The sequence below is a fragment of the Balaenoptera acutorostrata genome, chromosome 6 (genome assembly GCF_949987535.1).
Source record: "Balaenoptera acutorostrata chromosome 6, mBalAcu1.1, whole genome shotgun sequence".
In the NCBI taxonomy this organism is placed as follows: domain Eukaryota; kingdom Metazoa; phylum Chordata; class Mammalia; order Artiodactyla; family Balaenopteridae; genus Balaenoptera; species Balaenoptera acutorostrata.
Window position 1 is genome coordinate 58,132,560 of NC_080069.1, and position 23,210 is coordinate 58,155,769.

At 34.8% G+C, this 23,210-nt stretch overlaps 1 protein-coding gene across 5 annotated transcripts in view; it reads right to left on the reverse strand.

Annotated features, from left to right (window-relative positions):
- CNTLN (centlein) overlaps window positions 1–23,210 on the reverse strand; it is a 341,438-nt gene that overhangs the window by 57,516 nt on the left and 260,712 nt on the right. For all 5 annotated transcript variants that reach the window (XM_007176785.2, XM_057548126.1, XM_057548127.1 and 2 more), the window contains one exon: window positions 671–862. In XM_007176785.2, coding sequence (XP_007176847.2) covers window positions 671–862 — 192 coding nt within the window. The remainder of the gene's footprint in view (window positions 1–670; window positions 863–23,210) is intronic.

Genomic DNA, 23,210 nt, shown 5'->3' on the forward strand with positions numbered 1-23,210 from the left:
GAATAAATGAGCTTGTTTTAAGAAGCACGAAAGTGAACTTTCGGATTAGAACTCACAAATCCCATTTTTTACAAGATAATTTTCTTTAACCTAAGGCCAGCCTTACTTTTAAGTTGTTGACAGTCTCACCTGGACTTAGACACAATTCTTTATAAGCAAAAGGAACACTGGTCTTTATTCTCACTCTCAGGTTTAACTTGATTAAACCAAGTCACCTTTGCTCTGTGCTTCTTCTCCTTTCCCCTAATTCCCTCCTCCTTCCCCATCTCCAACAAAGAACCACCAAATTAAAACAGCAGCAAAATGTGTACAGGAAAGCAATTCTATTTATGTTGATATATTATTATGTTCAAAAAGAATTCTGTTCAGTGGCAGGCAGAGAGGAGTTGAATAGTGGAATAGAATGATAATGGCCAGTTTCCATCGTCTCCTAAGTTAGGATTTCATGGTGTCTTGCTATTTTTTCAGAGAATAGTATTATAAGTTACCAGATAAGAATCTACCAGGCTAAAATAGAAAGATGAGATTGAATGTAGTATTGATAATTTAGGGATTATTTATACCATAATTTACCTTTATTAGTAGAATTAAATTAGAATTGATAGAAACATGTCTTTAAGGATTCAGTAACTTAATAAATATTTTCATCTTTAATAAAATTTATAATCACCTTTAGTTTACACTGCAATTGCTTCATTTCCAAATCCATGCTCCTTGAAGGGCCAAGTGATGTAACTTGTATCTGTGGAACTGTTACCCGGGCAACTTCTTCAGCCAAACTTGTGATTTCGGATGAAGACTCCATTTTCTTCAGTAAATCTTCTTTTTCTTTCCGAAGCTCAGCCAAATCCAAATTTAGCTTCTTTTTAAAGAAAATAAATATAAATTTATTATAAAAGTAATTACATTTAACCTAACAATTATCAGCAAATTGTACAGGTAGGAAAATGCTAAAGAAAAAAGTGACACTGATTACAAAAATATTTATTATAAAAACTACAAAAATTCTAACTTCCACTAGTTTTTGCTTAAGGTTGTAGGGCTTGTAAAGGTTAAAACAAAATAGACCAGCTGTACTCAATATCTTTTGGTTGGCTGGTCTTTACTCATGATGTGCTATTTCTTTGCCTTCATATAAACATGGGTGTGCCAGAGATTCACATATCTGATAACCTTGACTTCAGGGCTGATGTACTTAACTGGTAAAAGCCAAGCTGGAGCAGGACAGGATAACAGATGTTAGTTGTTTATTCCACTGGGTAGGTCTTACTATCCTATATAGCAGCCAAAATGCTTCTCATTTAGCAACAGAAACGTTAAGTCCAATCAGCAGAAGAGGCTTATTAGAGATTTAGTTCAAATAAATAGCATACAAACACATTCACTCAGTTTTATGCACTTGATTGATAGCTGACAAGTCCTCTTTGTAATGCTGAGGTAGATTGCACTAAACTTATATTTAAATTTTTAATAACATGAACATTTTACTAAATGACATACTGGTAATGCTTTTATGAAATTGTAAAAGAAACTGCCTTAATGTTAGCCCCTTTCATTCACCCATCTGTAGTCAGCAGAATGCCACCAAGCTATAATGGCATAACAACTTAGAGATCCTTAAGAGGATAACTGCACTGTTACTTTATTATTCCAAAGAAGCTTATAATAATGGTAGTTTAACATAAGGAACAATTATACAAAATGGTACTGAAGTCTCTCAGAGGGGGAAAAAATTCTTTCTTTGTTAAGAATTCTAATTAAAACAGTAAAAGATGTGGCTAACATGTATAGTCATATATATATGGGACATAAGTTACTTAAGTATTAACACTATGTTTAAACACAATTTCTAAAAAGTATACCAATAAATCTGTAATTACATATATATTTGTGTATACATGTGTATACTGTTAAATATGAATATTTTAGATCATGAATTCAAAACTAGGGCTTGATATATTTGAGATTAAACTACGTTTTGGTGAAATAACAAGTATGTTTCGGTGGAAAAAAAAATGTCTTTGGCTATATTTTAACCTATGATCTAAAAGCGTGTTTTTTTATATTTTTCAGGAAATATTCATTCCTGGATTGTCCCAAAGGTAACAAATAATTAACATCGAAAAGCAAAAGCAAACTCATAATTTCCCTAAATCTGAAAATCTTCCTGGTTATCATTCAAGGTTGAATAGATCTCCCTCCCTGTTTATTAATTCTGTGTCCAATCATCAGGTTCTATAAATTATGTAATATTTCTCATATTCATTTCCTTCTGCCACTTTCTTAATGAAGACTCATCATCCCACTAAGACCACTGCAATAGCCTTTCCCCTATGGGCAACCTTTCTCTACATTGAAACCATCTTTTATACAACTTCCCAAAACAACACTGACCTGTTATTCTCTTATTCAAAACTCTTCAGGGGTTCCTCAGCCCAACAGAATAAAGCTCAGATGTTTGTGGTTAGAATAAAGCTCTGTAAGATTTAACTTCAATTTGTGTTTCAGTCACACATCACCTGCAGTCAAACTTGTCTGCCCTTCCCCAAAACTTTCAGCCATTTCTACATTGATGACTCTACACATGGTGTTTCCTTCTGCTGAAATCTCTCTCATGCATAAAGAGTAGCTTAGTATTTCCTCCTTTATGAAATCTTCTCTGCTCCAACCAAGTAGCTTCTCCATTCTCTTAGCTCGCATAGCATTATGGCTGTTCCTCAACCACGGCCCTAGCAAAGGCTTGAGAGAGGACTGTGCCTTTGTTAACCTATGTATCCACCCCCACCCCCCACCATGGTATCTAAAAGCAATGCCTTTTGTATACTAAAAAACAGAAGAAAGGTTTCAAAAATTCAAGTCTACCTGTTTGTCGCACAGATGGTGCTATAAAGACACATATTGATTTCAGCTTTTATATATAATCTTTCTATTATTTTATTACTATATAAATTAAAATACACTTTTATTAGCAATGTAGTATTATTAAGCTTTTACTTAAATAGTATGCAGCAGAACATTTATCAATCCTAAAGTTAATGTTCTGCATCTAAATTAGACTTTTTGAGATTTTCATTTGTTAAGATATAATTCATGACTACAATGCTAGGTAGAATCTCAGGCAACAGAGAAGACTAAATTTAAAAAAATTTTTTAACATCTTTATTGGAGTATAATTGCTTTACAATGGTGTGTTAGTTTCTGCTGTATAACAAAGTGAATCATGCTGTATAACAAAGCAAATCAGCTATACATATACGTATATCCCCATTTCTCCTCCCTCTTGAGTCTCCCTCTCACCCTCCCTATCCCACCCCTCTAGATGGACACAAAGCACCGAGCTGATCTCCCTGTGCTATGTGGCTGCTTCCCACTAGCTATCTATTTTACATTTGGTAGTGTATACATGTCCATGCCACTGTCTCACTTAGTCCCAGCTTACCCTTCCCCCTCCCCATGTCCTCAAGCCCATTCTCTACACCTGCGTACAGAAGACTAAATTCTGATGAGGCTCTTTTCTTCCTGGTGGCTTCTCTCATTTGTTAAACTTGTATGCCATTAGATCTATTCTTTCCACAGTGGCAAATCCTGACATTATAAATATATCCTTCACTGAGCAAAGACCAAGACAATAAATATATCTCTTTAAAAGATACGCACATATCTTTAAATATATTGTAGATTTTAACTACAAGATATTGTAGATTTTAACTTCAATTTAATGGTATAAAAGTTTAGTAAACAAAGAAATATTGAAATTATGGAGACAGTAAACCAAATGACTTGCAATTTATTAAAATATAAATCATGCTTTGATTAAACTATTTTAACTCTATAATCTTTAAAACATATTTCTGATGTTAATTATATATGCCTAGAAATGCTACAGAGCATCTGTCAAAATAGAAGAAATAGACAAATCATACATTCTATCAGTTTCGAATCCTTTGATTATCCCTTAGCATTTTGGACAAGTAATTATGGCTCTATTACTAACTTCTCTCAGTTTAAGCATTCTATTTCTTAATTGAGAAGTTTTATAGATGAGACAAGAATGATAAATGATAACTTTCTTTTGTTTATACTTGGTTTGGAATGTGAGACTTTTGTGGTGACCTTGTTAGAAAGTGATTGTGCTGTTGGGACCTCCCTAGTGATGCAGTGGTTAAGAATCCACCTGCCAATGCAGGGGACATGGGTTCAAGCCCTGGTCCAGGAAGATCTCACATGCCACAGAGCAACTAAGCCTGTGCACCACAACTACTGAGCCTGCACCCTAGAGTCTGTGAGCCATAACTACTGAGCCAGCGTGCCACAACTACTGAATCCCGTGTGGCTAGGGCTCCTGCTCCGCAACAAGAGAAGCCACCGCAATGAGAGGCCCGCATACCGCAACGAAGAGTAGCCCCTGCTCACCGCAGCTAGAGAAAGCCCGCGTGTAGCGACGAAAATCCAGCACAGCCAAAAATAAATCAATTTATTTTTAAAAAAGTGATTGTATTGTAAAATCTACCAATAAATTAAAATTACTCTTAAAGTTATTTTTCTTTTTTATCAGAAGCATGATTCCTATTTCTATATTATTACCTTTCCATGTCCAATCAAAGATTTAAAAATATTTAAGTCATATTACATTAAAATCATAAATAATATTAAAACACATAGAAGAGTCATAATTTCTGGATTCTAATTTGGGGTCTACTGCTTACCAGCTGAGTGACAATGAGCAAGCACTTGACTTTGTTTCTCTGTTTAAAAACAGAGATGATGCTTGCTTACCTAGCAAAGGTAATCTTGAGGGCAGAATTTTGTTTTTTAAATCTGTGATAGCACTTGGTAAACTTTAAATTTACAGTATTATTGTTAGCATCATTAGCTTGTGGAAAACGCTACCATACAGAGTCTAAGAAGTGTCCTAAAGGCTGAGGACCTGAATTAATAAAAAGCTTTGCTATATACATACACACACATGCACACACATACAAATACCAAATAATTCTGTAATTTCTCCCATGACAGAAACATTACTTTGTCTTAAGTGACAGTTATTTGTTTGATCTTAACTTAGGATTCCCTACTAGGATACAAGCTCATTGAAGGCAGATGTGTTATTCTGACTCTTTATTTCCCCAGCAGTGCACTTCCTTTACAATCTTTTAAAAGTCTATTTCAACTTAAAAGTTGGTGTCAATGAGAATAGTACTGAGATTTGTATTGATTTATGTGTAGTCAATTAACCTAACCAAAGGTTATAAAATAGAAGTTAACACTCTAAAAGTTTAAAATGAGACACTAGTTATTATTTATTTATTTAAATATAACATTGAAGAAGCGTAAGTCTCTAAAAAGGAAAGAACTCTCTAAGCAACTGTAAGAAGAAACATCGAAATATTAGAGAATTCATTATTCAGTAATGAGCACTGTGGTAGGCAGAATTCTCAGATGACCCCCAATGGGCTATGCCCTTGTATGTGTGTTGGAACTGTGAATATGATAAGCTATCACTCCCATGATTACACCATTTGCATTATGTTATATGCAAAGGGATTCTGTAGATGTAAATTATGGTCCCTAGTCACATGACTTTGAATTAATCAAAAGTGAGATTACCCTGGCTGGTGAATAATCAGGTGAGCCCTTTAAAAAAAAGCCAGGGGCTCTCCCTGAGGTAAGATTCTCCTGCTGGCCTTGAAGAAGTAAGTTGCCATGTTATGAGAGGACTACAGAGGGGGCTATAACGTAAGGCCCTAAGGAAGACCTCAGGAGCTGAGAATGGTCCTTGAGCAAGAAAACAGGTACTTCAGTCCTACAACCACAAGGAACTAAATTTTCCCAACAAACACAGAAGCTTGGAAGAAAAGCCTGAACTCCAGAAAGAAAGGCAGCTTGGCTGCTTGTGATACTCTGAGCAAAGGATCCCACTAACCTGTGCCAGACTCCTAACTATGGAAACTGTGAGGTAATGTGTATATCGTTTCTAAGCTGCTAAATTTGTGGTAATTTGTTACATAACATGGAAAACTAGTATGAATCCCAAATTTTAAAAAGCAGCCCCTTTTTTGAACCTATTCCTTTTTCCCTTATTGCCTCCCTACCTTCCCTTAAGCAAGTGTCCTGAATCCACAGTACATAGTTTGTATAACATCCTCACTCTGGTTTTTCTTTTCCTCATCCATAATTTTGTGTTTATTTTTTCAATAGCTCTAAAAGAACTGTTCCAGTTTCTATGCTAGAAATATAAATTGCCTCTTCCAGATCTGCATTTTGTAGTTTAATTGCCAAGCAAAAAGCCTCTGGCCAGAAGTTTCCTTTTGTTGCTCTCAACAGTAATCCCATGAACAGGGTAGATAAGGCTCCCTGGATGTACTCTCCTTTATTCTCTTACATGGGAGTTCATTCATGCCTTTTGTTTATTCTGGGCCCCAACTTGATATTTTCTGCAAGATTTTGCTAGGTAAGATCTACATTCAGAACCTGACTCAATATCTGTGATTCATTCCTTTTTACATACTATGTGGTAGGCACTGTATTAGCTCTATATTTTCGATGATAAAAAAGTTATAATCCTTGCCTTTAGGTAGTTACCAGTCTATAACCTAGAAATATATCATGATAAACTACAGTAAGTGCTACGGAGAAACAAATCGGGGAGCTAACGGAACTGCTGCTGCCTTCAAATCCTGTCTGGTAAATGCGAGTTACAGCCAGTTTCCTTCCGTGTACTCCTCCTGATTTGTTTTGTCAAATGTTTCCCGGAAGCTAGGTATAACATTAAAGGCCATGGCTAGATATACAATCATCCTGCTTTCCAACTTTTACTCTAGAGAAGGCATCTATCAGAAACTGCTGAGTAAATTCAGGGCAGTCCTGATGAGATGGAGGGTCTCTTCTCCAGCAGGGAGCCTCGGTTAAACATTTTAATGTTCAAGAACGAATTATCAGAAAAAATAAAACAGGGCCTGTGGAAAATATTCTATAGCCCAAATGAAAAGAACAAAAGGGTCTGGAAAAAAATCAAACCGGAAAGAATCATTTCCCTAATCGCCCCCCCAAACAATATATTTTTAGATACTCTCTGATCTTGCTGTCTCCAAAGAATGAAATATTCAACATCTGCCTATTCAATGGACATGATACTAGTTGTGTAAAGAAAATGCTTTTGAGTATTCAACTAGTTTAGGAGCAGTAAAGGAATAGGATGTGGTATAGCTCTTCATTTCTAATAAAAGGTTGATTCTGACCTAACATTTTTTTTTTTTTCCTGGACAGTAACAACCTTATAGCTTTGAAAAACACTATTCAGTTATCCTCATATATTTTTCACCACTGGATTAGAAACTTAAAATAATGAACCATTTAAAAAATTTGAAAATGTTCTTAGTTGAGATAGTGGGATCTGAAAAGTAGACATATGGAAATGCTAGAAAACCCAGCTTAACATGAGGGTGAATGTCAGGGTCACAGGAGCAGGATTTCTGGGAAGCCTATGGAGGAAATAGTTGGTGGCAGAAGGATTCTTTCCAGTCCATGCTGGGGCAAAGGTGAGATGTCAAATGTTAGAAAAGGTCAATAAGTAACCAGAGAAAGTGAGGGTTAGTTTCCATCTGTAATGATAGTGGAGTCTCTTATTTTTCTTTCTCCTTTTGAAACCCAAAGGCCTTGACAGTCCAAGTAGGGAAAAGCAATCATTTAATGGGAATGGTCTGTTTCCAATTACTTCACCAAAATCTTTAATCTTGAATTTTGCATAGAACTGAGAATAGTGAATGAAATCATTTCATATTGAATACATAAGTTCATTTATATCTCACAATCAGTTTTTTTCTGGTTCACATTTAAGTAGAGGCAGCAATTTTAAAATCCTATATTATGATCTTAAAAAATTATAACGTAAGGATTTCGTTACCAGAACTAAAGCAAAAGAGACTGAAGAGAAAATTCTAGTTGAACAATATCCATGTAAATTCTATAGGCAAGACTCCTAGAAAGTCACCATATCAATGATATTTCTCCCTCCTGTGGATAGTATTAATATTCTTTCATTGGGAAAATTTTTCTTTTACAAGGAATAAAACTGAAAGAAATAAAATTCTGCATGTCATCCATGTATGACTAAAAGCACAGTCACTTAATTAAAACATATGAGTTACAAAGAAAAGTACATAAGTTTCTAGGTCACTAGCAAAATATTTTCCATAAAAGTACTTATCTAGAAAGATAAATAGTTCAGATTAGTAACTCTTTCAAGTTAGTAACAAGTGTTTTAAATTTAAAACATGAATTTTCCTTCGTTATGATACCTGAGATCTTCAAGAAAAAGAATTAAAAATTAAAAACCACCAACCAAAAAAAAAAAAGAAAAAAAAGAACAAAGATCTTAGGCAGAGGTGGAATTATTTATGTAACAAAATTTTCTTATAAAAAATACACTTAGTTACAACAACACTCACTTATAAACTATTTTCTGACAAATTCAGTTATTAAAAGCCTATACTATGTTTCACAAAATGTCAAGCAAATGAAGGTAATATAGAGGACTTTTTACCAATGCTTTTGCTAGTAGTTAAGACTTCAGTAGCCTTTAGAGACCATTAAGTACCCTTTGGCTAATTGGCCAATGGTAGATTAATCCTCTCTTTATTCTAGCAGCACTATTTTAACACCCTTTACACTCTGTCAGTGTAGCGTCTGAATGACAAAATAATATTGTGCATGAATAATAAGCAGAAAAGTTAAATTAACATTTCATGTTTCACATGCCATACCTATGTGTCAGAAGAACTTTCTTTTTAAGTCACTGACATTCAACTTTTTTAAACAATCTCATGTTGACATCTTACTGAGGTGAATCTTCCTAATTACTGCTAATTGCCTATCAAGAAAAAAACTCTTTTCATGAAGTGCAGTTGTCTAGTACAGATGAACCCAGCTCTAGTGTGCAGATTAAAGACAAAGCGTGACACTTAAGGTGCTACTTTGTTATAAGGTCATACTAAATATGGTTTGCAATTAACAAAGCAGTTTTTATGGTACTGAAAATGCCAATCTGTCCTGATGTGCTCAAATTAGATTCTATCAAAGAAATATGGATATCTGCATATGGATAAGAGATATGCTACTCTCAGTAACATTTACAAGGAGTAAAATTAATTCAATGTCCTTATCCTTTGTAATGTAAGTTCCAGATAATGCCCAATAATTATTTTGTAAATATGTCTGAATATTATTTCTCAAAATGAAAATCAACACTATTATTTCAAATGTCAAATTGTTTAAAACAGCTTACTAATACTTTTAATTTTTAAAACAGCCCCCAATACTAAAAGCATTTAACATGTATCTTTTTATTTGTATTAATAGCTTTGACATTATAGGCATTTATAGTAACTATTAATCTATGTGATACTTGCAATATAGTGTGTTTCAAAATAATCTGAATAACAAAACTGATGAATTTTAACTGGACTGAAGTTAAACCACATTGCTTAAACTTCTGTTTCCACAACTACAGAAAAAGAATCAGCAAAAATGTATTATATGTGAAACTTGGAAAACTAACTAATACAACTCACTTTCAAGTATTCATGGAAAAACAATCAATGTTTGGTTTATTCATAGCAAGAATTGCTCAACTGTAGGTTTGTTATTATTTCAAATCCTCTATTGTAGTTACTAAGATAAAATTCCCCTTAAAACGTACATACCACATACTAAATACAGAGAGATATATGGAACCAAAAGTATATCCAGATTAATTCATCATTGTCACTATTATAAGAATTTCTCAATGTTCATATGGTAATATTATAAGTTCAGTTTCAGCCCTCCAGATATTTGATCTACACATGGCATGCTTACCGATGACCATCAAGTTGCAGTGCATTCCCATTCTGATTCCCTTCCCCAATAGAAATGTGAGAAGATGGCAGGGCCATCTGATGTCCTGAAGAGAAACTGGGCAATGTCTTTCTAAATCCCTCTTTTTCACTCTCTTTCTCCTGCTTTCTATTGCTTAAACTCAGCTAATTCGAAACAGAAATATCTATTCCTCACAGGTACTGTATACACATATTCTCTTTACTTTTCCTCTACCACTTTTATCAATACTTTTTTTTCGGTTACTTAAGGTGTGTGTGTGCTGGAGGAAAAGAATCCACTCCAACTGAACCACTCAAACAATGAAGAAAAAAGAAAAAAAGAAATAAACATGCCAAATCACCAAAAATAACAGTTGGTGTTTCAGGGCGATATTAATACTGTATCTGTATCTACATAAAGAACAGCCATAAAATTTCAAGTGAAGTTACAGACAGTGATTGAGTTATCAAGAACAGAGGCTATCAAACTCTGGAATATCCGTAGAAGTCTCATGAAGTCTGCCTCATTCTCCCCAATTAAATTTGGTTTCCCTAAGCAATAGATTTCAATACTTTGTTTTTTTCCATCCTAGTGGGGTGACAATTGCTTCTTAATGCACTGTATTTTATTGCACAAAAAGGCCTTAGTGGACTGGCCTGAGGAAACTAATGCCCACATATATAGTATTGTTACTAAATGGAAGCCAGACAATTAAAAACTGCTCATAATACTTAATTCTTACATAGACTTCAGAAGAAAGGCATCGATATTCCTTCAAATAATTTTTGACTTCTAAAAATTTATAATAGACCATGATATATTTCTAGAATTCACATTTTTATAAGGTAAAGGATTTTCAGTAAGCCTGTAAAATGCATGTAAAAGAACATTAAGTTTATTTAAATTATATTGAAATCAATTCATATGAATAGTGCATTATCACGCTAATCTTAATGAAATATTACCAACTTTCTGGGTAATAAACCCAAAGGCTAAAGATCATCATTTCTAGCTCTGACTTCATATATTCAAATGAATAAAATGATACACATTTCTTAAATACATACTAAATATGAATAGTGTCTTAATACTTAGAAATTGAAATTTTTTACTGATAGGGTCAACAGTTAACCACGTCTTACCTGATTTGTATTATATCTAAGCTCTGCAAACAAGTTACTTGGATGAGAGCCAGTTGGGGTATTTTTAAAGAAACCCTACAACTCATTACAAATTTAACAGCAGCAGCACTAAGTAGTCATATGATTTTGATTACACTTATAAGTACACCCTACTAAAATTCTCAAGGGAAACAAGTTAATAATGTTTTTCTCTATTTCCTATGCAAGTTTCACAAGATTCAAGAGTAAAAAAAGAGGACATTTCTTTAAAAGAATAGTTTTTGCTATAATTGGATCTGATAAAATATAAGATTACTGATATCACTTAAAATGGGATTTTTTCATTAAAAACGAATATATGTGAAAATATATATTAAAAAGGTATAAAAATACCTTTCATGACATAGAGTAGAAATTTCTTTTAAAGGAGAAAAAAGAGATTTACAAATCTTGGACTTAGACTAAATTATACAAGATATTTCTTATTGGTTTCACTTGAAAAACTTTTTTTTAACACAAAAATTTAATATAGGAACTTCTACCATCCTTCATTTAATTTTTCTACTTAGAATTATCTTCTGTTTATCATATTCTTTCCATTAGTAAAGCTTGACCTAACAGAGTAGTCACTCAGTAAATCATCTGACTCTTACTCAGCTGTGCTAAGTGAAATATTATGATTTATATAGATCTTTAGGAAGAGGGTAGTCTGGAGTTCTTTCCATTTTTACTAATCAAGCTGGTTTCTCTGCTTTTCTCCTGTTATCAGTGGTTCTCAAAGAGTGCATACTACCTAGACATATATTTTGGAAATTAGTGAGGGTACTTTTGAGTGCCACAATGATTAGCACTGAAATGGGTGAGAGCCAGGAACACTAGATGTACTGCAATGTCTATATCAGTCCTGCCCGACAGAAACTGCCTTGTTTCCTGCATGACTTTCAAATTTCCTGCCAATTATTCATGTAGATGAAAAATATGCATATAATGAAATGAATCTAAATCCTAACTAAAAATTACATATAAACAAAGCATTTTTTCCTGTGGTCACAGAAATTTATAAACTATGTAAATCAAGGGAAGACTGAAAGATGAGAAAGAAAAATCGCTTTCTTCTCCGGGGTCTAAGCTCTAAGGATGTTACCACATGGCTGGTACCTAAGGCCAGAGCCATATGGAGAAAGCTGGTCTGAGAGGAAGACACATGAGATAAAGAGAAACCTTTAAAGACATTAGTGTCTGGTTCTAGTTAATGCTATTCTTCCCAAGTCTATTCTCTTCAGTTTATCCTTTGATTTTGTGAGCTTTTTTTTTTCTCTCCTTATTTAGAGTTCAGTTTCTGTCACTTGCTATCAAGCGTCCTGCTAATAAAACCGTCTAAAAAAATGTCCAAAAACCTCTTCTCAGTTGTCCTATTTTCTATTCCTCTATGGCATCTGACACTGTTGACCAACTCTTCTCCTTTTTCTTACTGGAAACATTCCCTCCCTTGTTTCTGTTACAACACTCTCCCACCTTCTCCTTCTCTGACTCGTCTTCTGCTCATACTCCCACAAACCTTTTGTCTTTCTGCAAAGATTTGTTCCACTCCCAGCATCTTTCTCTGGGATAATGGCATCAATAGGTTTCTTTTTTTATTTTTTATGAAATATTTCAAATATGTAATACATAAATAAAAATACATAACCAATGTCCCTTTATCAATCACTCAACAAAGACAATGTATTACTAACAGAATTGAAGGCCATGATACTATCTCCTCTGACCGACCAGAAATAATCACTATCCTGAACATCTTTGGTGTTTATCATTCCCTGCTATTTCCTTATACTTTTAATACATATATGTGTATTTCCAAAAGACATACAGTGCTTTTAAGACATTCCTTTTTCACATTTTAACATCTCTGAATTTGGGTTCCATCTTCCATAACTGGATACCATATAATTCCTGCTATAACTTAAATAATATTTCTTTTTAAAAATAGCACATTTGTTGAAGGCTGGTAAATAGAAATCTCATCTTAGCATATATTGATTTTATATCTAGCAATCTTGCTGAAATCTATTAGTAATTTGTCTTGAGATTCTGTACAGACAAGCATAGTGTTTGGAACTAATGATAGTTTTGTTTCTTAATTTCTAATAGTTTTAACTTTCATTTCTTTTTCTTATCTTAGTGTGTTGCCTGTGCCCTCCAGCACAATGTCTAAGACAAGCAGTCATGGTAGGTATAAATGTCTTCTTCCTGGTTTTAAAAAGAATGCTTCTAACTCCCACCATTAAGTATGATGATTGTTTCAAGGTTTTGGTATATACTTAACAGAGTAAGAAAGTTCTCAGCTACTCCTAGTTTACTAAGAGAATTTTATCATGAACAAGTATTTAATTGTATCAAAAGATTATCTGCAATTTTTTTCATTGTGGTAAAAATCATATAACATGAGACCTACCCTAACAAATTTATGAGTTTAGTACAGTTGGATCTTGCTTTTTAAAATCCATTTAGCCACTCTTTGTCTTTTGATTGGGGAGTAGATGTAAATTCAGTTAAAGTCATAATTTATAAGAAAGGACTTACTATTGTCATTTTGTTGTTTTCTGTCTATCTTATAGCTCTTTTGTTCTTATTTTCCTCTCTTCCTATCTTCTTTTGTATTTTGTTATTTTTTGTAGTGACATGCTTTGATTCTGTCTCATTTCTCTGTGTGTATCTTCTATAAATATAGTCTTTGTGGTTACCATGAGGCTTACATAAAACATCATATAGTTACAACAAACTATTTTAAGCTGATAACAACTTGACTTCAATTAAGTACAACATTCTACACTTTTACTTCTCCTTCCCAAACATTTTATGTAATTGATGTTACGAATTACATCTTTTTATATTGTCTGCCCATTAACATAATTTTATAGTTATAGTTTTTTACATACATTTATCTTTTAACCTCTATGCCAACACTAAAAGTGATTACACACTATCATTATGGTATCACAATATTCTGTATTCATCTATATAGTCTATATATTTTCCTTTACCAAGTGAGCTTCATAATTTCATGTTTTCGTGTTGCTGTTTAGCATCTTTTTGTTTCAACTTGAAGGGATCCTTTAAGCATTTCTTGTAAGACAGATCTAGTGGTGATAAACTCCCTCAGCCTTTGTTTATCTGGGAAAGTCTTTATTTTTCCTTCATTTTATTTTATTTATTTATTTTATACAGCAGGTACTTATTAGTTATCTATTTTATACATATTATTGTATATATGTCAATCCCAATCTCCCAATATTTTTCCTTCATTTTTGAAGGGCTATTTTGCCAGACATAATATTGTTGGTTGGCAGATTTTTCTTTTGGCCATTATTTCTTTAGATAAGCTTTCTGCCCCTTTCCCTCTCTCTTCTCCTTCTGGGACTCCCACAGTATTAGTCCACTTGATATATCCCATAAGCCCCTTAGGCTTTCTTTACTCTTTTTTGTTCTTTTTTCTTTTTACTCCTCTGCCTGGATAATTTCAAATGACCTGTCTTTTATTCCACTGATTCTATTTTCTGCTTGATCAAGTCTGATGTTGAACCTTCTAGTGAATTTTCAGATCAATTATTATATTCTTCAGCTCCAAAATTTGTTTTTTTACTTTTTTTGTCTCTTGTTGAAATTCTCATTTTGGCCATGAATCATTTTTTGAGCTCACTGAACATCTTTATGATGGCTATTTTAAATTCTTTTTCAGATAACTAATATGCCTGTTTCTTTAGGGTAGATTTCTGGAGATTTATTTTGTTCCTCTGATTGGGCCATTTTACTCTCTCCTTGTGTTCCTTGTAACTTTGTGTTGTTATCCATGAACTTGAAGAAATATCTACCTCTTCTGGTCTTTATGGATTGGCTTTGCATAAAGAAAGAGCTTCATCAGTCAGTCCAGCTAGAGATTCTGGGAGCACTCAAATCTTTTCTGTGGATGTGACTTCTCCCAAACTTGTGTGTGTAGATTTCTAATTAGAGGGATTTCCTTTTTTTTTTGTTCAGGAGCTGATAAAACTCTTGCTCCCTCTGCTGTCTTCTATACTGGGGTCCTCAGAAATAGTAGCATGCCACATAGCTCTTTTTTGTTCTCAGCAGCACCCAGACATCTACCTAGAGTATGCCCAGTTCCTTCAGTGCCCCAAGCTGGGCTAAACAGATACTCATCCCTCAGGCAGCTCCTGAAAAGCCAGAATTCTGAACACACACTCCATTCTTCTTCTCCCTGAGGGAGAGGCCACCAAGCTATATCACCTTCTGTCTGCTGTACCACAGGTCCTCTGGAACAGCAGCATGCCATACAGCTTTTTTTGGTTCTCAGTGGTCCCCAGGTATCTAGAGTATGGCAGGTCCCATCAGTGCTCTGAGACAGGTGAGAAAGAAGCCCGTCCTCCAAGCAGGCTTAAGGTCCAGTATACTTTTTCCCTCCCTGGGGAGAAGCTGGGAACTGGGAGTTTCCCCCAGATCACAAGGTGGTGTGCCAGAGGGTAGGACTCTGCCAAGACAGTGCCACAAGTTTCCCAAGCAACTACAGTGCAGCTGGTTGTGTACTTGCCAGGGGTGCAGGTACCTCTTGGCTAGTTTCTGGATTTCTCACAAAAGGAACTGGTCTGAGTATGTTGTTGAAATGGTGTCTCTGTGGGAAAAAGAAGGTCTGGTGCTTCCTATTCTCCCATCTTGTTGATGTTACCCCAGATTTTCTGCATGTTTAACATATTTTCTTCCTTTCTTTGTTATGGTGGTAAATTATATGGATTAATTTTCTAATCAAACTTTTTATTTCTGGGATTTCCTGGTTTATTCATGACTTTTTAAAATACATTGTTTGATTAGATTTACCAAGGGTTTGGAAATCAGTGTTACAACTATGTTCACATTAATTTCCATTTCTAACATTTTTTTATCTTGTATTGTCAAAATTATGTTACCCTCATAAAATGAGAAGGAATTTGTTTCTACTTTTTCTACTCTTTGGAAAACTGTGTATGCCTGGTAGAACTTAAATGTGAAACTCAAATTTCAATTTCACCTAAGTGTTCATAATATAGTATTACTCTTTTTATTAAGAACTTTATTAAGGTAGAGTTTACATACTATAAAATTCATCCATTTTTTAAGTGTATGACTGAATGACTTTTAGTATGTTTATGGACTTGTGCAACTGTCACCACAGACTAATTTTAGAACATTTCCATCATCCATACCAGAAAGAAACCTCATGCCCATGAACAGACACTCCTCTCCCAACCCGGGGCCTACACAATCACTAATCTAAATTCTGTCTCTATAGATTTTGCCTTTTCTGGACATTTCATAAATGAAATATTACTATATGTGGTCTTCTGTGACTATTTCTTCCATTTAGCATGTTTTCAAAGTTCATCATTCATGTTGCAGCATGTGTCACTACTTCAATCCTTTGTACTGCTGAGTGTTAATCCACTGTACGGATATTTTGTTTCTCTATTCATCAGTTGATGTGCATTTGGGTTGTTTCCACTTTTGGGCTATTATGAATAATGCTGCTATAAACATTCATGTACACATTTTTGTGTGAACTTATGTTTTCACTTCTCTTGGGTATAGATCTAGGAATGAAATTGCTGGGAAATACGGTAATTCTACATTTTACCTTTTGAGGAACTGCCAAACTGTTTTCCAAAATAGCTGTGCCGTTTTACATTCCCATCAGCAATGTATAAAAGTTCCAATTCATTTACATCCTCATCAACACTGGTTATTGTTCGTCAATTTATTAGTTTCAGGGATCCAACTTTGGGTTTTTTTGATCGTGTCTACTGCATCTTTGCTTTCTACAATATTAACTTTTACCCTTATGTTAATATTTCCTTCTTTCTATTTTCCTTGGGTTTATTCCTCATTCTTAAATTGAATGGTTAGCTGATTAAAGTTTAGCTTTCCTGTAGTTTTAATATAAGTATTTAAAGGTATACATTTCCATATAGGTACCAGTTTGCCTGCATTCTATAAGTTTTGATATGTATTGTTTCATTACCATTTAATATGAAGTTTTTTCTCAATTTTCATTTTATTTTCTTCTTTGACCCATTAGTTATTCAGAAATGTCTCTATAAGTTTGCATCAGAATTTTTAAACTTAACTTTTTAAATTGATTTCTAATTTCACTTGTGTTAGGCAATATTTTTAATACGATACCAAATTTTTGAAATTTGTGGAGAGCTGTGTTTTGGCCTAGTAATGTGACCATTTTTGGTAAATATTTAGAGCAAGACTTTTTATTGCTTTCTTCAAATAATGTATATCCTTAATGACTTTTTGTCAGCTTTATCTTAAAAGTACTGAAGTTATCAATTTTTATATTACTTATTTTGAGCCTAAGTTATTAAATGTTTATATTTTAGAAGCTTTCTGATTCCCTTAATAGCAAAATTCATTGAAATAACTAAAATACATGTACATTTAATTACATTCTTCAATTATTCTCCTTCTCTTCTCATTTCTCAGTTCTTCTCATGGACTCATCCTAATCAGCAGCATTTGACAGATGGTTGTTCACGTCTCAAAATATTTTCATCATTTGGCTTCTTCAATACTCCTTTCTCTTGGTTTTCTTTCTACTTAACTGGCCTCTCCTTTTCTGGATCTTCCTCATCTGCCCAAACTCTAAGGGTTGGAGGCCCCAGGGCTCAGACCTGGTACCTCTTCTTTTTTTCTATCTGCCTTCATTCCTTAGGTGATCCCATCCAGTCTCATGTTTTTAAATATAACCTAAATACTCTTAACTCCAAAATTCATACCTCCAACCCAGCCCTCTCCTCTAAATTTTATACTCAGTTATCCTACTGCTCACTTGATATCTTCATTTCAGTGACAAATTGCACTTGGCTACAATGGTAAGCTGTCAATGATTTTTAGCCCCTAGGGTTTTACATTTATTTTTTGGCAAATTCTGGTGTGCATTTATAAGAATAATTGTTATATTTTAATCCAACTTTGTTGGTATGTTTTCATATAAGGTTCCACTACCCCACAATAATTAGTATATTATATTGTCAAATATATTCTATCATCAACTTTCTGCTCACTTTAATTAGAATCCTCACTGGTACCTTAAAGACTTAACTTTTTTAACCTTTCCCTACATGATTGGTCATCAAACTCTGTGTGTTACACCAATGCAAAATCTCCTGCTTTTTTTCTAACTTTTTCTGCTTCTATTACTATTGTCTAAATACTTATCATCTTTTGCCTTGATATTTAAACAATCTCTTATCTAGCTACTTGCATTGAATTTCTGTTCTCTTGAACTTTAGTATCAGGCCTCACTGTATATCAGAAGCACCTGAGAGCTTTCAAAAACTAGCAAGGTGCAGGGACCACCCCAGTTATTTTAATTTAATTGGTCTAGCATAAGACCTGGGCATAGGTATTTTTAAAACTCCCCAGGTGAGGACAGCATGCAGCTAGGGTTGAAAACCACAGATATATTGGATTACCCACTAGTCTCAACAAACTACTTTCTCACCTTGATGCTTTCCCAAGCTTTCTTTCTTCTAATGATTTTGTTCTACACACAAACCTTTCAAAATCAAATCAAATTTTAAGTCTAAGCCCAAATGCCATCTCCTTCAAAAGCCTTACTAAATAATGACAGCAATGAATAACAGTCTGTCTTTGTCCACTACATGTCCATGGTATATATTACATACATGCTATATATATAAGAGCTTCCTTGTACAGTGGTACACATGTCCAACTTCCCTAATGTCTCTTATACAGGGGACAAGGATCATGTTTAATTCATTATTGAATATCCCATTATTAGAGAGTCTTACATGTATTCGGTGCATTAAACTAAATTGAATTATAACCAATATAAACATACATAACTATCCATGTGCAAACCAATATTTTAGGCATTTAAAATCAAACTCTAAAATATATGCATATTTAAAAATCATAATAATCCCATAGTGAGAAAAATGTTATAATTTTTCAGTTCCACTTATGTTGATATTTTAATGAGAGATACTTTCCTAAAAGTATATTGACACAAAATGAAAACACTACTAGGAATTTAAGACTGTGTAGTATATTATAACACTGGTTCATTATAAACAACGACTAAATTTCTAAGTGATGTTTTCAGGTCACATTTTCTTAATATTTTCTGTGGTAAGATCACAAGTGAATCTGAAAACAGTATAGGGAGTATGATTTTACAGTACATTGTGTTCTGAGTGATAATAATAGTTCCTAACAAAGTCTAATAAAAGGCACAGACATTCTGTTACAAATATCACTTGGTTCATCTAGAAGATAGGAAATAGGAATAAGACGGTCACGTCCAATTCCACATGGATTGTCAGCTCAGATCCTGGTTTTTGCACAGTTTACCTTTCGAACATGATCCGAGTGACATTTCACAAATTCCTGGATAAATGTTGCTACACTCTGCTAGGAGAGAGACAGGCTATGTCATGCACAGATCAATAATAGCACTGTGTTTCATCAGCCTCAAAATCAAAAGTGCTTCATCTGGCAAAAGCCATGGCCCTAGAGAATCTGACATATATAAACTGAATACCCTACAAGGAATGTGTACTACACAAGCTATTGGGGTAAGATAAAAGAAAACTCTGGAGATTAACAATGAAGTACAGTAAGAGAGTACTAGTTTTCTACTTCATTATTACGAGAGGCATGAACACAGATCATAAAAATGGAAATGAGGCTATTTAAAATTCTACAATTCCTGACAGAAAAAAAATGGGGCCCGAACAATAAACACCTTCAATCTTTTTAATAAAGGCTGTTATGTAAATAAATATAAAGCAAAGACAAATATAAGTTTAGGATACAATAGTAACCATATAAATCTCTGTAGACAAAAATGGTTTTTTGGAGATCCACAAAGTACAAAATTATAGGGTTTACTGAAAGACTCTTCAGACTTAGTAGTTATCATGTTCAATGTTTATTTGCTAAATTAACCTAAAAACCCAAAGCATTTGTTGAATAGGTTATGCTCTGTGGTTTTTAATGCCAGATTCTGACACTTGGCAAAAGTCCTTTATTTGGGGCTAGAGTAAACTCATTTAAGATTAATTAGTTTATGTAATTGGACAAGAGACAAAGCAAACTTAAAAACTCAAATCCTAAAATGAACCTGCTTTGTTTAAGATGGATGTTACCAAAAAAGTTTCTGAGGAGAAAAATCTGCTGTTGCAGAATTTAGCTGTATCTGATTCAGGGGGCAGGGGAATCAAGAATTCATCAAGACTCTCCTCCCCACGGTCCAGGCAGCCGGTCGACTAGGCCATTGGCCCTCAAGCAGCGCCTTGTCCCTTATTTAGTTCTGGGGAGCGCCTGGCAGACATGAGGGCTGTAGAGATGGACTTGGAGGGCAGACGGGTAAAACCACTTTAGAAGGTGCACTTCTACCTGTACGAATCCTCTTCTGGGGCTTGTGGATGGAAGAGTTTTAAAGGGTGGATGGATAGTTTGTGAGGATGGATGGTTGAGAAGTCAGAGGCCTGCAATGAGAGTCACAAGAGAGTCTAGAATGGGCTTTCTGCTTAGATGGAAGTAGACTCTGTGCAGCAGTCCCAGAAGACTTGCACAAGAAGAGGTTCAGACAACAGAAAATAAGCCTAAGCAATTGTGCAGTGGGTTTCCATTGAAAGTGACTTTTGCTGGATTTGGAGGATGGAAAGTTGTAAGCATTGAATCTCTGAATGAGGTTCATCCATCTGAAGGACCTTCAAGATGGCAGAGGAGTAAGACGTGGAGATCACCTTCCTCCCTATAAATACATCAAAAATACATCTACATGTGGAACAACTCCTACAGAACACCTACTGAACACAGGCAGAAGACCTCAGAATTTCCAAAAGGCAAGAAACTCCCCACGTACCTGGCCATGTGGCTGACAGGGTCTTGGTGCTCCGGCCAGGTGTCAGGCCTGAGCCTCTGAGGTGGGAGAGCTGAGTTCAGGACATCTGTCCACCACAGACTTCCCGGCCCCTCATAATATCAATCGGTGAGAGCTCTCCCATAGATCTCCATCTCAACGCTAAGACCCAGCTCCACTCAAAGACCAGCGATCTCCAGTGCTGGACACCCCATGCCAAACAACTAGCAAGATAGGAACACAACCCCACCCATTAGCAGAGAGACTGCCTAAAATCATAATAAGGTCACAGACACCCCAAAACACACCACCAGACGCAGTCCTGCCCACAAGAAAGACAAGATCCAGCCTCATCCATCAGAACACAGGCACCAGTCCCCTCCAAAAGGAAGCCTACACAACCCACTGAACCAAACTTAGCCACTGGGAGAAGACACCAAAAACAATGGGAACTACAAACCTGCAGCCTGTGAAAAGGAGACCCCAAACACAGTAAGTTAAGCAAAATGAAAAGACAGAGAAATACACAGCAGATGAAGGAGCAAGGTAAAACCCACCAGACCAAACAAATGAAGAGGAAATAGGCAATGTACCTGAAAAAAGAATTCAGAGTAATGATAGTAAAGATCATCCAAAATCTTGGAAATAGAATGCAGAAAATGCAAGAAACATTTAACAAGGACCTAGAAGAACTAAAGAGCAAACAAACAATAATGAACAACACAGTAAATGAAATTAAAAATTCTCTAGAAGGAATCAGTAGCAGAATAACTGAGGTAGAAGAAAGGATAAGGGACCTGGAAGATAAAATAGTGTAAATAACTACCACAGAGCAGAATACAGAGAAAAGAATGAAAAGAATTGAGGACAGTCTCAGAGACCTCTGGGACAATATCAAGCGCACCAACATTTGAATTATAGGGGTCTCAGAAGAAGAGAAAAAGAAAGAGACTGAGAAAATATTTGAAGAGATTATAGTTGAAAACTTCCCTCATATGGGAAAGGAAATAGTCAATCAAGTCCAGGAAGCACAGAGAGTCCCATACAGGATAAATACAAGGAGAAACACGCCAAGACACATATTAATCAAACTATCAAAAATTAAATACAAAGAAAAGATATTGAAAGCAGCAATGGAAAAGCAACAAATAACATACAAGGGAATCCCCATAAGGTTAACAGCTGATCTTTCAGCAGAAACTCTGCAAGCAAGAAGGGAGTAGCAGGACATATTTAAAGTGATGAAAGGGAAAAACCTACAACTAAGATTACTCTACCCAGCAGGAATCTCATTCAGATTCAACGGAGAAATTAAAACCTTTACAGACAAGCAAAAGTTAAGAGAATTCAGTACCACCAAGCCAGCTTTACAACAAATGCTAAAGGAACTTCTCTAGGCATGAAACACCAGAGAAGGGAAAGACCTAAATAACAAACCCAAAACAATTAAGAAAATGGTAATAGGAACATACATATCGATAATTACCTTAAATGTAAATGGATTAAAAGCTCCAACCAAAAGACACAGACTGGCTGAATGGATACAAAAACAAGGCCCGTATATATGCTACCTACAAGAGACCACTTCAGACCTACGGACACATACAGACTGAAAGTGGGGGCATGGAAAAAGATGTTCCCTGCAAATGGAAATCAAAAGAAAGCTGGAGTAGCATTTCTCATATCAGACAAAACAGACTTTAAAATAAAGACTATTACAAGAGACAAAGAAGGACACTACAGAATGATCAAGGGATCAATCCAAGAAGAAGATATAACAATTTTAAATATTTATGCACCCAACATTGGAGCACCACAATACATAAGGCAAATGCTAACAGCCATAAAAGGGGAAATCGACAGTAACACAATCACTGTCGGGGAATTTTAACACCCCACTTTCAACATGGACAGATCATCCAAAATGAAAATAAATAAGGAAACACAAGCTTTAAATGACACAACAGACCAGACAGATTTAATTGATATTTTTAGGACATTTCACCCAAAAGCGGAAGAGTACACTTTCTTCTCAAGTGCACATGGAACTTTCTCCAGAATACACCACATATTGGGTCACAAATCATGCTTTGGAAAATTTAAGAAAACTAAATCGTTATCAAGCATCTTTTCTGACTACAACGCTATGAGATTAGAAATCAATTACAGGAAAAAAACAGTAAAAAACACAAACCCATGGAGGCTAAGCAGTGTGCTGCTAAATAAGCAAGAGACCACTGAAGGAATCAAAGAAGAAATAAAAAAATACCTAGAAACAAATGACAACAGAAACACAACAATCCAAACCTATG